The 17,826-nt window shown below is 32.4% G+C and overlaps 1 protein-coding gene across 1 annotated transcript in view; it reads left to right on the top strand.

Annotated features, from left to right (window-relative positions):
* Cfap47 (cilia and flagella associated protein 47) overlaps window positions 1-17,826 on the top strand; it is a 410,015-nt gene that overhangs the window by 155,849 nt on the left and 236,340 nt on the right. The window contains exons 31-33 of the mRNA XM_071606058.1: window positions 3,012-3,093; window positions 3,981-4,109; window positions 12,916-13,108. Coding sequence (XP_071462159.1) covers window positions 3,012-3,093; window positions 3,981-4,109; window positions 12,916-13,108 — 404 coding nt within the window. The remainder of the gene's footprint in view (window positions 1-3,011; window positions 3,094-3,980; window positions 4,110-12,915; window positions 13,109-17,826) is intronic.

The following is a 17,826-nucleotide window of genomic DNA, read 5'->3' on the forward strand; positions in this document are numbered from 1 at the left end:
CAAAGTTATATGATTAATAAAACAGTTATAAGTAGTCAAATATGCATTACATGACATGGAATATTATAATTATTGTTGATTTAAATGCAATGCAGTATGCTCTAAGGTTGTATTCTTATATTATTCCAATATAATTAGTCATTAGTGATATTCTGAGAACTGTCTAGAGGTGATATCATTGTTGCTAAAATAGTTTTTTATTAAAAAATACTTTTATATTAGAAATGAATATCCTATTGACATGAAAATGTCAGAGAACCAGTATTTATCAAATATGTCCTTACATTAAATACATATGATGGGAGAAAGTTTGTTGAAATTTTTATGTTTAAGATATAAAGCACACAAATTTTCTTTTGATTTTTCATTTCCTACTTTTGATCCTTAAAGACTGATCAAATGAGGTAAGCCCAGTAATTCAATCAGGTAAAAATTTAGATGAATTAATTTCTGCAAGTTATTTGTGTGGTTAAAATCTAATGAAATGTAAAACAGGAGCAAAAGAAGTTTTAAATACTCATGTAAATCCTTATGTTATGTATGTTTTTGAAATTAAACAATTTTGTGATAGCATTATTATACTTTATGGTACTTATGAATATTGTGTTATTTAGTTGTATTCTTCTTGGCATATCTGCCAGTAGTGTTGACATTAACAGGAGTTGTTTCTGTTTTGACATTTTATGATGTGAAGATGCAAGCATGGAAGAATGATTTTGGCATTAAAGCTAAGCCATTCAGATTTATTTGTTCTTTATCAGCAAATACATGCCTATAAGGATATGTTGAGTGTGATAAAATTACTTAACATTTAGAAAGCGGCAGTATGGTTAATAAAATGGGGTCATTAATTCAAGATATGTGTATGTGTTTTATGCTGGAAATAAATGTATTAAAATTCAAAATAGTCATAAATGCTATTAGCTTTCCAATTAAATTTGATGACATAGTGGTTGAGGACTTTTATACGAGTTAAATATCACTTTATGCAATATATAGAAATTAATTCTTAAAGATTTTTAGAATTTTTTACAAAGCTAATTTTTGAAGATTAAGCTTTGAATTTATAACTCATGGCATGTAAATTTATTTTGAACACTCTAAATGTGGAAATACATTAGAAAAACCTAGTGTGTAAAAGTGTAACAGAATAAATTATTAATGAAAATTCTCTAGTAAAAGCTACCTTCCAGATATAAAATCTACTGAAAAATGTAAAGATAATACTGTCTTATGGATTCATGAAAGCAGGCCTTGAGATAGATTCAGAATTTAAAAAAAAGAAAAGAAAGCAAGTATTGATTATATTTTTCACCCTGAACTTTTACCAAGGTCTACTTTCTGCTACACACTATATAAATACTCAAATGAATGACATATGGCCCCCTTCTCAAGAAACTTCTGTTTTAATGGTTCCCTCATCATTTTCCTTAAGCTCTCAATAGCATTTGATAGAAGTAATCACTTTCTTCTGAAATCCTGTCTTGGGTGCTGGAATGTTCTCAGTGATTGAGCATTTGCCTAGCATGTGCTAGGCTCTGGGTTTCATCCCCACCACCACACACTGCACACACACACACACACACACACACACACATATACACAGACAAAACAATAAAACAACAACAAAAGCAACAACCCTCATGTGAAATCCTGTCTTGGCTTTGGTTACAAGAAAGTATTCAGTTTCTTCATATGTTTCTGAGTGGTCTGCCTTTGTTGCACTGTACAGGATTTCCAGCTAATAGGGACATTAATTACCTCATTGCATTCTTATGTAGGCTTTAGGTTGACAGTACCTGCTGAAGAGCAGTGTTACATTAAAATAAAATTTTGTGTACTACTCTAATAACTCAAACATAATGATAATTTGTACATGAGGATAGGAATTGTGTGACAATCAAAGAGAAAGGATGACTGATTTCCAAACAAAGGAGCTTCGAGTAGGCAGTAGATTTCCTCCACTAGCTTAGACTGACCCAGTGCGACATCACACTGAACAGCTGCAGAACTCTGCCCCCTGCTTCCATGACGACAGAAATTTCCTTCTTAACATCTCTCATCTCATTCATCTTTCTATCTTCAGGATTTGAGTTTTCAGCATCATCTTTAAGCCTCTTTTCTCCTTTTTCTTTTCCTCGCTTTTCAGTAATCAACCATAAAGTACTGAAGGTGCCTCCTGAATTAAGCACTATAGACGTTCTTCTCTGTTAAATCCATTATTGATGAGTGGAGGTATATGTTCAATAAATGAGCTGGATCTAAACTCCCAAATCTTTATTTGGAAACACTTTTCACAAAACTGTACTGGGTTTCTGTAGTGGCTCTGGTGATTATAGACATTAATATGAAGAGTTTACATAAAATTATCTTTAAAACTTTAGAGTACAAAAGTATATATACATATATAAATCTTAATGTAGTAAGTTGTACACATATATGCATTCATTATTTTAACTGTATTATATAATGTATTTACTGCTTCAGATATACATCACACATTTGCAAAATAAAAGATTTCCCAATATTTGCATACTCCTTTTGGAGAAAAAATAGGTTATGGATTACTTTATATTTGGAGTTTTCTGTATTCTGACCTGTGTTCTGATAGCCATTCAATAAGTATTATATGACTAATGATCTATTACTAGCTTTGTTGTTGTCAAAATTTTTCCAGATTTTTTAAAAAATTCTGTAATGTTACAATGACAATAAAAAGGTTACTGCACTGACTACAAGGACCAAGTCATATGACTCTTAATGTTTGGTTAGCTTATATGCATAGACAATATGATTATAGTTACTTTGTAAGTTCTTACTCATTAATCAGTTTCTTTAAAGGAAACATCATTTCATTATTAAGGGAAGTTTTAAAAATTAATAATACAAATTTTAAATTTGAAAATCAATCCAACAAATATAAAAAAGTATGACATTGGAATAATTTAACTGAAAGTCAGTACAAATGTGTATTATAATATCATAATTTGGGTTTTCTTTTATAATCTTAGTGCTCAGGGAGGATGTATTTCTCATGTACTGCCAGAATTTCTGCTTGAACCCCAAGATTATAAGAAGTGGCTCGAAATATCAGTAAGAGAATATAATTTCTAGAACCAATCTATATGTATTATTAAATGTATGGATATTTGGATTTTTTAAAGATTTCATTTTAGAGTTCAGATTTTTATGTATAAAATATACTAAGGTTTAAGCTTCTTTAGACAGATGATTTTTGTATGTCTCTACATTTATCTAAAAATATGTGATTCCTATGCAAAAATGATTACATAACTTTTCATTGCTTTGGAGGGGGATTTACAAAGGAAAAATGGTGTGAACTTATGTAATTCATGTTCTTAAAATTTTAGAATGTATACATTACAAAGAAAGAGTTTCAAATGACAATTTCATCACCACTTGTCACTTCCTTTCTTCTGTTTTAGGGGAGAATAGAGAGAAGTTAAGCAATAAATGCATAGTTTTCTTAAAGTAGACAATTCACTTGATGAAAACCTATAGAGAAAGGGAATTGATTTTGAGGATTCTGAAGGCTTTTAGGTAAATGTGCTTTAGTTTTGTCACTGTCACTATGCTTACCATATGACATGAGAAGAAAAGCAGGTACCTGTTGTTTAGCACCATGCTGAGTTCCTCTAGCTAATCCAAAGGGTGTGGCTTCATCTGGGCTCAGGTTTCAGGAGAATTTTGCATCTTGTTCTGCTACTTCTACTATAGAGGGAGCTAATAAATGCATTGGGTGAATAAATCTATCACCTAAATAAGGGACTGTATGCTCTGGAAAGTTACCTGTGTTGATAGTTTCTAATATTGGTACGTTGGAAATTAGAGCTCTTGATGAATATATAAAAAGGGCAAGAAAATTTGCTGTTAAAAAAAATCCTACGCTGAGTGGTTAAAATTTTAGATGTATATTGCCTTGCATTTTAATTTTTCTTGTAACATTTTGTTTCTTAAAGTCTTCCAGTAATACCACGCCTCTGAGTTCCTGTGCATCTAAGGAAAAGTGTTCTGTTATTATAGATATGGATAAGTTTGAAGACTGGAGTAAACGGGCATGGACAGATGTATTTCTTCAAATATACAAGGTAATACTTCCACTCTTGTTTGCTGCTCTTTTTCAGTTAATTCACATGACTAGTGTTAAATAGTGTTATTTAAAGTGTAAGTAATGCTGTTATAAAAGATTTAAAAATACAGTGGCTAAAGTAATATAAGTTTTTTTTTCTTCTGTATAAATATTGAGAAATGAGTGATTTGGAGCTAGGAGTTTCCCTTCCATCCCCACTACTAGGCTTTCATCTATGGGTCTAATTTCTCAGAACAAAAAGTAGGTAAAGGAGTAATAGAGGGCAAGGAGATACCTTTAAAGGATGTCACCTGAAAAATGTGTCATTTCCCTTTTCACATACTGATGTGAATTTAGTCATATCAACATGGGTATCTTCAAGGAAAGTTGAGAAATATAATCTCTGGAATGGGCAGCTACAAGCATATTCTGGTATTAACTAGAAGACCTAAATAAACAGTACTGAAAATTATATTTTCTGCCTCTTATACACAGTACACCATTAAGTTTTTCTGGAGTGATACTCATTAGGATTCACATAGCTGAAGGCAAGTCCAGTTTTAATGAGATTCTCAAAATTTACTTCTAGCAAAATTACATTTATAGATAGATGAACATACATTAAATTATGCCTTCCAACTCTGATTTAGTCAGCTTTTTCACTGCTGTGACTAAAACATCTGACCAGAATAATCTTAGGATGAAACGCTTATTTGGTGGCTCATGGTTTCAGAGGTCTCAATCTACAGACAGCAGGTTCCATTCTTACCCACTAATGGAAGGAGCAAATCTAAAGCCAAAGAGTGGCAAATTCACTATTTTTTGGGGGAAATTAGACATAATGTTGGCTTATGAATTTTATTTACTTATTCATTCATTCACACAATCATTTGTATATTTAATTTGTTTAATCCATCTTTCCCAATCAGTTATCTATGTGGATTTAGATATCAGGCATCACTTGTAAATGCAGAATTTAATAGAATGTCAGGTGCATAATATATGCTCAACAAATATTTGTTGAATGAATTTATTCAACAACTATTGTGGCCAAGGCTCTATACCAGGCTCAGGGAATATATGAGTAAAATTGATATGATCTGTCTCCTCAAAGAGTTTAAGCCTTGGAGGAGGTTATAAGCAACTAAATGAATAATTAGAAGGAAATGAACAAATGCTAAGACAGGGAAAGACAAAGAAACTACAAATGATTTCACATAGAGAGGAGCATAAATTTAAGGGCATTGAACTCTTAAATATGACTAGGAATTTGCTAAGCAAGGTGAGACAAACTTGGAGAGAGGTAATATGATTTGTGTGAAGGGAGTGGTAATGGCACTTAGTAAAGCAAAGTAGGGCAAACTTTATTTGGAACCAGTAGGATATGTACAGAGACCACTGCAGTGTGATTTTCTAATAGCAGAAAAAGATTGGGCTAAATTCTGAGTACAGCATGGGAAAGTGGAAATTCGTAGTAAAAGAACAAGATGGAGTCAGCTAGTAGATAAAGACTATCAGGAAGAATCTGCAGCAAGAGGGGATTCTGGCTAAACCAGCTCAACAGGATTCTTGCTTAAAACAGGCCAGGGTGATTAAACATCTCCTGGGGAAATAGTGAAAGATTCAGAACCAAGTCAGATGTCAATAGTGATCAGACATTGAGGGTGGGAGATCTGTCCTAAGTGGATTTAGCAGGGGTGTTAGTAAAACTGGATTTTACCAGATACTCACAAATTACCTAAAAGATAGTTCAGGAGCTTAACTAAAGTTTGCTCAGAGGAAGAATTTTTGCTACTACATAAGCCAATCTAAGGAATCTGGACTTTTTAGATATTATGCTGAGATTGTACAGAACTATTGAAGGGTTGTAAACACAAGGGTGACATGATAAGCTTTGCCTTCTAGAGATATCACTGTGGTAAAGTATGGAAACTGTTGGGGGATGTGTTTCAGCATCAGGTGCTATGACCCAAATGGGAATTCTGGTAATAGTAGGAATGATGAGGCAATGGCAACTTTAATGAATATTACAAATAAAACTCAATAGAGTCTTCTGAATGGCTAGATCTTTAGAATTGATGGAATCACAGAAGTAAAAAATAACTGTGGAATTCTTGCTTGGATACTGAGAGGAGTTTGAATCTAGTCCCTGAAATACAAGACAAGAAAAAAGAACAGGATTTGGGAGGGGAGGCAGAAGGTGTGACAGGGCGAGAAGACATGGTAAATTAATTTTGTTCCTATTGTGTTTGAAGAGCCCTGCATAATTACCAGGGTGGCATATTCATTAGTCTGGAGAGATCTGGTGGCAACACAAATTTGGGATTTTTCATTCATCCTATGGTAAAGTTATAGGAATGAATAAAACCATCTGCAGAGCTGTATTTCTCCATAAATTGTGTCTAAATCATGGGTAACTCCAGACACTAGATTAAATTAGAAATGAATTGGTGATTTCACATGAAAAAAGAAAACAATGTTGTTTAGATACGTTTCACAGGTTAGAAATGGAAGGTTCTGATTTTCACAAGTTCACTTAGGTTCTGACTGTTATATTCCTTGAACTCATGCATGTATACTAGGACTACATTTTTCATTTCTTCTTGTCTAATAGTTAGATACAGGATATAGGTTATTTTGCCCAATTTGATTGTGTATCATTTATTACTTCTGTGTGTTAAACCTGCATTTTGAATTATAGCTATTTTCCTGCATGATATTCCCAAGTCACAAAAATGCATTGGTGGCTAAATATTGGATTACTGAAACATACAAAAAGTGAACTAACAGAACCAACAGAAACACTTAAAGTCAGAATGTTGTTCTAAATGTTAATATAAATAAGGATCTCAAATGAATATTAAGGATGACTCTGTATGTGCTAAAAGATATGAATGTGATGTGTTTACAGAAGACTGAAAAAATGATCAGAAACAAACATCTGAATAATTTTTATCAATTCATTTATTCATTTGTTTCCAGTGCATTTTCTGTTATAAGGTCTTTTTAAAAATAGTAGCATGATTCTATCAAATATTTTAGTATTTTCAGACAAAGAGAAGTAGTCTTTCTGACTAAACCTTTTTCTCAAATTGGTTCAAAATTTGTATAATATAATATTGGAATATTTGTTGCTGAAGGTGGACAAGATGATAAATCTACAGTCATTATCCAGAATTGCATTTGCATTTCCTAGGTACAGTGATAACCACATGACTCATTTTTATTTTTTTAGTTTTTAATAGTTTTTCTTCATTCTCTTGGCATGTGACTGTTGTCTCTCCTGCTTTTTATTGCTGTTATCAATGTGCGTACTTATAGTAGTTCATTTTCCTATTTGTTTTGTTGTGGTCTAAGAAACTAGATATGCAGACTTATTAAACTTTTCTATAAAATAAAAGCAAATAGACTCTGACTTAAAGTACACAAATATTTATAAATTAAGAAGAAAGTTAGGGCTGGGGATGTGGCTCAAGCAGTAGCGCGCTTGCCTGGCATGCGTGCGGCTAGGGTTCAATCCTCAGCACCACATACAAACAAAGATGTTGTGTCCGCTGAAAACTAAAAAATAAATATTAAAATTCATTCTCTCTCTCTCTCTCTCTCTCTCTCTCTCTCTCTCTCTCTCTCTCTCTCTCCCCCCCCCCTTTTTTTAAAAAAGAAGGAAGTTAACTTTGATACCAAGGATTGTAGCTCAGAGTATTTACATATGCAAGAACCATGGTTTTGAATTATATATTTTCAGTCTTGCCTCAATGAGGATTTGTCCATATACTTGAGATTTGAATAGAGGAATTTTTCCTGCATGTGCTTTGGTTTTCATCTTTATTGTAACACAGTAATAGTCCATATTACATATGACATTTTAAAATCTACTTTGCCCAGCCATATCTGAACATGCCAATGTCCTTTAAATCTTCAAGAAAATTTCCCTCTTATGGGCACAAAGACTATGGGAAAATTCAGTCTAATGCTGATTGGTTACTAGTTTCTAAATTGTCTTTCCCATAGACAAATATATGCTAGGAATATTATCTTTTGCATCATCAGTTGCATAGGCCTACTCTGCTTCACCAGCCATATGGTCTTAGGTTTGTTTGGTTAATCAAATGTAGGATATATTGTAGACTTCATATTGTGACACATTAACTTACCTTAAGAAAGTACACAAGATAGGTAAATAAATGCACAGCAACAACAATGCAGGGTTCTTGTGGCTCAGGGCATAGCTTAAGTGTTGCACTCACTCTACACCCAAGACTGAAATGTTCACAAAAGTTAGGGCCTAGTGGGCCTGGGTCATTTCAATGTAGGGAAACATTTAAAGGTGAAGACCTTTCAATTTTCTAGTATGGCAGCATCCTCATTACTTAATTCAATATCTTGACCCTGAGTTATGAGTACTTGATCCTGTATATGATCCTCATCTGGACCCTCAATTAACTTGGATCTCCTATAAATTTATTTTTGTCAATTCCTTGAGTTAATGATGTAAAGAGATTTAAACCCCATGTTAAAATATTAGGCACTTCTAAGTCTAAAAGGAATGTCATGAGCTGGCTATTGATTCTTTCCTTCTAGTCAACCTAGTTGTATTCAAGATGATTCTTCAGGAGAAATCCAACTATTGCAATTGTCTAAAATATCTAGAGATTTATGGGCAACTTAAATATGAAAATTGTCATCTGTTTTCTATGCCAATACATTGAAGACAATATTTTTTTAAAAAGTCATTAAGAAACAATAAGCCAAATAGAATACCAAAATTCATGTGGAAATGGAAGAGCATATGGCAGTGGTGGAGAAGCAATCAATATATGTACATACATATTATTAATAATAATTTTGTCATTTTATTTTTGTCTTCAATATGCTCCATTGTGACATAGCTAAGGACTCTAATCTATCACGTGGCCAAACTACTGTTTATCACATTTCTTGAATCAGACATTTAACAAAATTGGATGTGTAGACAATGTTTTGTGATAGCAGGAAAGCATTTCCTAAGTATAAATCACTGAAACTGATTTATATAAACTTCATGTATTAGCAGACAGCTAACAAAGAATTGTGTCTTCTGTAATTCTCATTCCTTTCCTTCAGCTCATGTATTATGTGGTTTGGATATTAAGTAATAAATAGAAATGCTTTTCCATGGTGCATTTGGTTTGCTTGAGATGAGGTCATATGCTTTTTCATGGTGCATTTGGTTTGCTTGAGATGAGGTCATATGCTTTATACATGAATTTATTATTTATTTTGTTTTTCTGGCAATTTATTTTTGAAATATTTGACAGAACTATCATTCTGTGGCAGAGTCAAAACTAACAGGTCTTTCACTACGAATAGTTTCAAAAGCCCTTCGGTAGAATTAAGTACTCTGGATGGTGGTTCTTTCTGTATTAAACGTTACATCTGTGCTCCATGTGGGTCCATCATTAAATTTGTGTTCTTAGTCAAGGGTCATTTGCAGATCTTGCCTCATTTGCGGAGTAGAGGTGACAGATGACAGATGAATCCTGTGCCAGCTCAGGTTATTAGCCTGAAACATTTATTTCATTGGCTGGACTGAGATAATTCATCATTTAATATTCCCTAGAAAGGGATGGGAGTCCTTTTCAAAGGCATTTAGTATTTTTATAGTATATGACATTTGAAACTTAAGAGTTCTAGATCACATAACTGCCAGAATAAAAGGAGAAGGTAATTTTGTTACACTTCTTTTAAAAATGCCAAAAGTGGTGCAATTCACATTTGTGGATGGCTATTCTCTCTAGACATACACCAAATAAATATTCAACACTCAGTAATGGATTTTTGATGAAATTTTAAACTATTTCCCATAATAAAAAAGAAAAGAACAGTTTTAGGATTGTCATAAATATCTTAATAATTTTTAAACTGTAGTTATTTGAGATACTATGTAGTAGTATGGATATATACTACATAAAGAAGTGAGCACTTTTTTTCAAAGTTATAATTAACATTCTAGACTACAAAAATGCTTTTTAGGTTGGAGTCTCCTAGAAGCAGACTCTGAGAAAAATATTTGAGTTCATTTAGTTTGCTTCAGAGTGATGTCAAGAAGCAAGAGTAGTAGAGTAGGGAACTGAAATAGAGAATATAATTAAACTAATAACACGTGATTTCAATCAGGTTTTATCATGGGCAACTGAGGCTCAGTCCCAGTAGAGTTTTAGAGGAGACATTTTAGAACACATCTGAGATTTATCCCAATGCAGTGATGAGGAAACCAGAGTATTTAACTACCAGTTCCCTGACCTTTTTGTGTTGGGTCTACTTCTGGGCTCATTATGCTCTGGCACTCTGGGCTTGCTTTCTGCTGGTTACATGTGCTCCAATATGCAATTAAAAAATTCTTCCTGCAAGTATATGAAGGTGTTCATAATAATCAGTTTTCGTAATGTAGAAGTGAATGCTGGGTGAATATGAACAGGATACCTCCAGTATATCTATAACATATGTCACTCAAACTATGGTCTTCACACCCATGTCACTGGAGAACTATCTATTAAATATCTGGTATGAAACAATGAGCTGAGCTTGTAATGTGTACTGTAATGTAAACCACATTCTGACTTCTTCATTCACAATGTCTTAATATTGTGTGTTTGTGTGTATGTATATTTATCTAGATATCTATCTAGATATCTAGATATATATAGAGTGTATGTTCTAGGTAGCAGATTAGAATCTGTGCCAAATGGCAAGTTAAAGTATAACTTTGAGAAGTGCCTGTTTAGTTCCTTTGTCTATTTATTGATTAAGTTATTCAGGGAGTTTTTGGTGTTAAGGTTTACGAGTTCTTTGTATATCCTAAAAATTAATGCCCTGTTTGAGATACAGTTGGCAAAATTTTTTTCCCATTCTGTAGGCTCTCTTTTAATGCTCTTTATTGTTTCCTTTGCTCTGTAGAAGTTTGTTTTATGCCATCCCATTCATTTTTTATTTTACATTTTGCACTTGAGGAGTCTTGTTAAGGAAATCAGTTTAGGAGTCTTGTTAAGGAAATCAGTTCCTAAGTCAGCATGTTGGAGTGTGGGCTACATTTTCTTCCAGTAAGTGCAGGGTTTCTGGTCTAATTCCACGCCCCCCCCCCAAAAAAAAAAAAAAAAACAGTAAATGAGCAAAGGAACTAAACAGATTCAACAAATATATGGAAAAAAATGTTCAACATCTTTAGCAATTAGAGAAATGCAAATTGAAACTATACTGAGATTTCATTTCACTCCAGCCAGAATGGCAATTATCAAGAATACAAGGAACAATACATGTTGATGAGGATGTGAGGAAAGGGTCCACTCACATTGCATGTGGGACTGCAAATTTGTGCAACCACTCTGGAAAGCAGTATGGAGATTCCCCCCAAAATTAGGAATGGAACCACCATTTGACCCAGTTATCCCACTCTTCAGTATGTAGCCAAAGATTCAAAATCAGCATACTATAGTGATGAAACCACATCACTGTTTATAGCAGCACAACTTACAATAGCTAAGCTATGGAGCCAACCTCATTGCCCTTCAACAAATGAAAGGATAAAGAAATTGTGTTATATATTCACAATGGAGTATTACTCAGCCATTAAGAAGGATGACTTTATGACACTTGCCAGTAAATGGATGGATATTGGGACTATTGTGCTAAGTGAAATAAGCCAATTCCCAATAGCCAAAGGTCAAATGTTTTCACTGAGATGTGGAAGCTAACTCACAATTAGTGAGGGAGGGGAAGAATAGAATTTCAGTAGATTAGACAAAGGGGAATGAAGGGCATGGAAGGGGAATAGGAAAAGGAAAGATAGTGGAATGAATCTGACATAACTTTCCTATGTATATATAGTGAATCTCACCACTACAAGAATAGGGTCCTATGCCTGTATAAATGTCAAAATAGACTCTACTATCATATATAACTGAAAAGTAACAATAAAAATGTGTAACTTTGAGTAGATCTTGGCTGTTGTGCTCTACTAATCAGACACAGAATCTTTCACTTAATATTATGTATTTATATCCAGATAAATTATTTCATGATAACATGTGGTGTGCATGTTGTAAATGGCAATATGATATAAATATGCTAATCTTCATGGTATAGGATGAAAATATGTCGAATTATAAAATTGTATGCACTTTATCATCTTAAAAACAGACCTCTCCAATATGTATCAATTTGAAAATCAGTTTTGACTGAATAACTTACTACTTTGATTTTCAATTTTTTTTTGGTGGGGGCGGGTACTGGAGATCAAACCCAGAGATGGTTTGCAACTGAGCTATATCTCCACCTCTTTTTATTTTTAATTTGAAACAGTCTCATTTAGTTGCTTAGGGCCTCACTAAGTTGCTGAGGCTGGCATTGAACTTGCAATCCTCCTGCCTCAGCCTCCTGAGATGCTGGGATTACAGGTATGTTTCACAATACCTGGCTCAAATTTTTAATTTTTATGCCTGATGTAGTAAAGAGATTTTTAAAAAGCATTTTAAATTCTTGTGTTTTAAATGAATTATCATTCTAACATCTGTCGTCAAAGGTAGTTATTTTTTAATTAGTAATGTTTCTTTTAAATTGTGTAGTATGGTGCCTTATTGACTAAATGCTATAAAAGAAAAATGTTGGGAACTCAAAATGAACATGCATATATACATAAGTGGCATACATGTCTTACTCCAGAATGGTTAAATTTAGCCAGAAAATACTGGTACATTCATTTACCCATCATCTTTTATTACTCATCAAATATTATTTTGTTAATTTTCTATTTAATCTGAGAAAAGTTGTCTCTTTCTTTCCAATTTCAGGTTCTGGTCCTATCCCGAGTTACACCATATTGTAGCAGTAATGCACCCCACACACATGTGAAAAATACACCAAAAATCAATCCTACTTTCATATCCAGCAATATATATTCTAGTTCCGAGAGGATTCTGCTAAGTTGGTTAAACACAAATTATGAGAATACTCGACATATTATATGGGAAAACTGTCAGAAAGGTAAAAAGTTATTTTTTCTTTAAATAAATCATTGCCAATTGTTATGTGACAACATAAAAGGAGCCATGAAACCATACTCGGAATCCATGGATTCAAGACCTAACTCCAGCATTTATTCTTGGTTCTGCAAAAAGGATGTCTTTTCAACATCTTCAAGATGAAATAATAAAAGATGCTTTCTTCATTTATCTTGAAGAATAAATTATATATATATATATATATATATATATATATATATATATATATATATATTTGAAATATATAAATTTAATTTCATTTTCATTCTGAAAATGAAAGATAGTACTAATATTGTTGCTAGCATTTTTAGCTATATATGAAGTATTAAATTTAGGTGACAGTGTTAAAATCTTGTACATAATTAGTTGAGATCAAGTAAAATTTGATGAGGAATCATCTTGCATGTCATATGAGGATATACTGGACATCACTTAAGTGCAATAATGCTTCATTTATTTTTTGGAGGGTAGGTTATGTTAGATCCAAACATTGAGATATGTAAGTATTCATAGATGGGCCAGCCCCAGTGGGCACTCTCTAATTCTGACTTGCAAGATGATACTCTATCAATTTTTATCCCAGGAGCCTTAAACTCTTTTTGAAAATCCTAATCGCTAATATAGTGCACTTTTTCTTAGTCATAAGCATCGATTGTAGTGTTTACACTGTGTATGATCATTGTTTCTTTAGCTTGAAATTCAGCTCTCCTCTTCCAAATGCACACCTGTTGTGCTTAGAATAGGATTCATTTTAAATTCTAGTACTTTTTGCTATGTTCAACCTTCAGAGTTTAATCCAAAATTTTATAATTAAGGCAAAGATTAAGAGGTTTATTTCAAATGAGATTCTTTGAATTACAAGATGCTCTTAACTTGAAGGTATTATTTTTAAAAACATGGTGACATGAAGATTGAAAGATATATTTAAATATTGTTTTTTGAGAACAATAGACATAGAAATTTTTTTTCCAATTGAAATTATGAAACTCAAGATCCATATTTTATAAGATTATTTTTTTCTGTTAAAAATATGAAGAATGAGGTGCAAATAGGGGTGAGGGATATTCTTCAGTGTTACTGTGCTTGCTTGGCATGCACAAGATATTTGGCTCCATCCCCATCATCACACCCACACACATGAGTGCAAATAGTATTAGGTTGGCCTGTGAAAACATACATAAAAATTAGTTTGGTAACTGTGGACACTTTTAACAAAGTGTTACAAAATATGTACATATATTGAAATTAATAAGCTAACCTGTTGTAAAATTATGCTTATATTTTTATCAACAGAATAGTTCATACAAGTTAGTTTTAAGAAACTTGTTGTGTTTTTTAAGATAACTTATTATAGGCATTTGTTCCTTTCTTGTTTGTTAGCACTTGAGGTCTATGCCTTTGCAAAGGCTTTGTTCTTCCTGTTCCTTCTGCCCAGAATATTATCTTCCCAAATTCTTCATTGTTTTCTTTTTCATTTCATTCATGTCACTGCTGAAATGTCAACTTATCTGAGAAGTTCTCCCAACACCCTCTCTAAAATGGCATATACTTTAGTCCTTCTCTTTCCCTGTTGTGTTTTTTTTTTCCTCAGTAGCACTTTACAACATAACACATGTATCTGTTTATTGTCTGTCTCTTTTAGTAGAATATAGGCTCCTTTAGAGGTGATATCTATTTTTTTCAGTGCTGTATTCCTAGAGCCTACCTTTTTTACTGAAAAATAGCAGACTTAGTTTTGTGCTGTTATAATAGAATACCTGAGACTGGATAAATTATAAAGAATATAAGTTTATTTCTCACAGTTCTAGACAATAGTACATTGAAGTTAAGACACCAGCAGCTTCTGTATTGTGTTAAGCTGCTCTGTACTGCCAAGATGGCACTTTGGTGCTATACTTTCAAAGGGGAGGAATATTGTGTCTTCATAGAAAACAGAAGGGTAAAAGGGACAAACCCCATCCACTAGGCCTTTTATAGCAACATTAATCCATTAAAGAAGGTGGAACTGTCATGACCTAAACACCTCCCAAAAGGCCCCCACCTCCCTACACTATAGCATTCCAGATTATTTACAGCACATATATTCTGAAAGACACATTGGATTATAGCAAGTAACAATGTTGGTTGAATAAGTAAATAAATAAAGAGGAACATGCAGGTTTTAGACACTTTCTACCTTATTCCAGATAGTTGAGTATCCATTAGCTTATTAGTTTATAGTTTATCCTTACTTATATAAAAAGAGATTCATCCCATGTTTGAAACTCCATGGAATGTGGTAATTTTTAAAAAAGTTGTTAAAATCAATAAAAAACATCTTCTATGTAGTAAATGGGCATCTGTCTCATGTAAATATGGGACAGTAACTGCCAGGAGGTAAATTTATTCTTATATACCCAGCCTTTTGTTTCCAGTAGCTGTTTGTATTATGTGAAGTTAAGTTGTTTTATCATTAGCACTACAGTGTAGTTAACTTTTTTACCAATTAACCATTTTTTCAGACTTTAGTGACAGTGTCTTCTTCAGTAGGTTATGCCGGTAATAAAGTATCCTCTGTCATATTCTGTTGGATCCTTTGCTTCAATTGCTTTATTGGATTGCTAATAGAAATTTTATCATCCTGTAATTATCTGGTGACTCTGAGAGCAGCAAATACTACTTTGTAGTGTAAAGTGGAATTTCTGACAGGATTAAGAACCTTCATTTAACTATACTGGTAACAAAATCCTAAAATTGGAGCATTTTGTACTGTCTATTCAAAGGAGCTCTGCATACTGTTTGACTTACACTTATTTCAACAGTTTTTCATTGTGACAATTATAGTTATTATAAATGAAAAATACTATTTGTTTTGGAGAGTTCTGAGTATTTTGGTAACATTTATCTTTTATGTACTATTTAAAGTTGCCCCTGATTTCAGTTAAGTTGCTCACTGAACTGAAAAAAATTGATAAATATGTATATTTATATACATAATAAGTACATATATATATATATATATATATATATATATATAGTGTTTTTAAATATAGACAAAAACATAAATAAATATACATTGATTTGCCATCTGATGTTTTCTTGCCTGACTCCAGTATTTTATATATCTTCATTTATTTAATGTTTGTAATTAAATATTAATATTATTTAACAGGAAAACTAAAACAGAATGGTCTATTAATTTTTCCCAGGAAAGGGTGCAGCTGGAAACTGAGTCCAAGCAGTTTACTTCAGGGTTCATATTAAGTATCATTGTATAAGACTGCCCCTCAAAATATAAATCATAGGCTTCTTTAATATAAATGTGTAGAATTGTTATAATTCTTTCCAGATGTGTTTCAATTTTTTTTGATCCACAGTACTGATTTTTCAAGTCTGAATGCACATTGGAGTCAATTTGGGAATAAAAAACAAATATGGGACCCCACCACAGGTCAATTAAAACTGAATATTTGGAATATTCCCTGTACATATGAAGCTTTTAGAAGATTTTTGTTGATTCTGAAGCACTGTGAAGGCTAAAAACCCCAATGTGGGTAAATTTAGAAATAATAGATAAGATTAGTGAGTGTAGAGACTCCATATAAGATAAATGTTTGCACTGTAAGAAATAAAATTTCCTGAAATATGTCTTTAATTTAAAAGGAATAATTTTGACTAACATTATGAATTCTGAGATTTTTAAAAATATTGCCACATTTTGATTTTACATAGTATTAATAATCATTGCCACGACAGTTGAGATAGATTACCCTAATTTTCTCTCACCTACCTTCCTATGTAATCATTTTTGTTCTTTATTATACATATTGTCAATACCTATAGCATTTATGTTCTGTAATCATTGTGCAAGTATAATGTTATCTGAAGTAATTTTTATTTTTTATTCAATTATTAGATGGTTGAATTCCAAAATCATCTTCTTTTTGTAATTGTCACTTCAAGGGTCTCTAGTCTCTTAGTTCTTTTTGTAAACATCTTAATCTTATTTATATGTGAATGACATCTTAACTAAATATAAAATTTGATCATCATTCTTTATTGTTCTCTGAATCCTGAATAGTGCTCTATTGTGTTACATGTGCAAAATAGCTTTGAAAATTAGATATCAGCCTGATCACTCCTCCCCTATCAATGAATTGCTTTACTTGCCTCTAAACATTTTTATGTTCTCAGAGTGAGTGAGATGTTGAAAAATTTGAAAGCTGTTCTAAATTATCCCCTTTGTAAATTTGACATATGAGCTATTTTTGATATTCCTCATAAGTCTCAGATACTTGTTGAAACTGAGAAATTAATAGCATTTTCTAACTTTTTATAACTATACATGATCTTTTATTATAGCTGATCTTTTTCATACTCAAAAGAGTACATTCAGTGATATTTACTGTAGGATTATTTTGTAGATTATTTTCACTATGCCAAAAGTTCTCTCCTTAGTTCTCTAGGAATTTTATAAGGAATGGTATTAACTATATATCTTAATTTGCTAAATTAAAATTGACTTTTAAATATTAACTAACCGTAGAAATATGTTTTTCCCGATAGTGTCCTCTTACACCTTGCTGGTACCTTCCTTATATTTTAATTTATTGCTACTTTGAGAATGCACATTGGAATCAACTTGGGAATAAAATAAAAATGTGGGACCCCATATGATAATTCGCCTATGATTTTTTTCTGCATTTTTTTTGCAGTTCATAC

This window comes from Marmota flaviventris, chromosome X (assembly GCF_047511675.1).
Source record: "Marmota flaviventris isolate mMarFla1 chromosome X, mMarFla1.hap1, whole genome shotgun sequence".
NCBI classification, from domain to species: domain Eukaryota; kingdom Metazoa; phylum Chordata; class Mammalia; order Rodentia; family Sciuridae; genus Marmota; species Marmota flaviventris.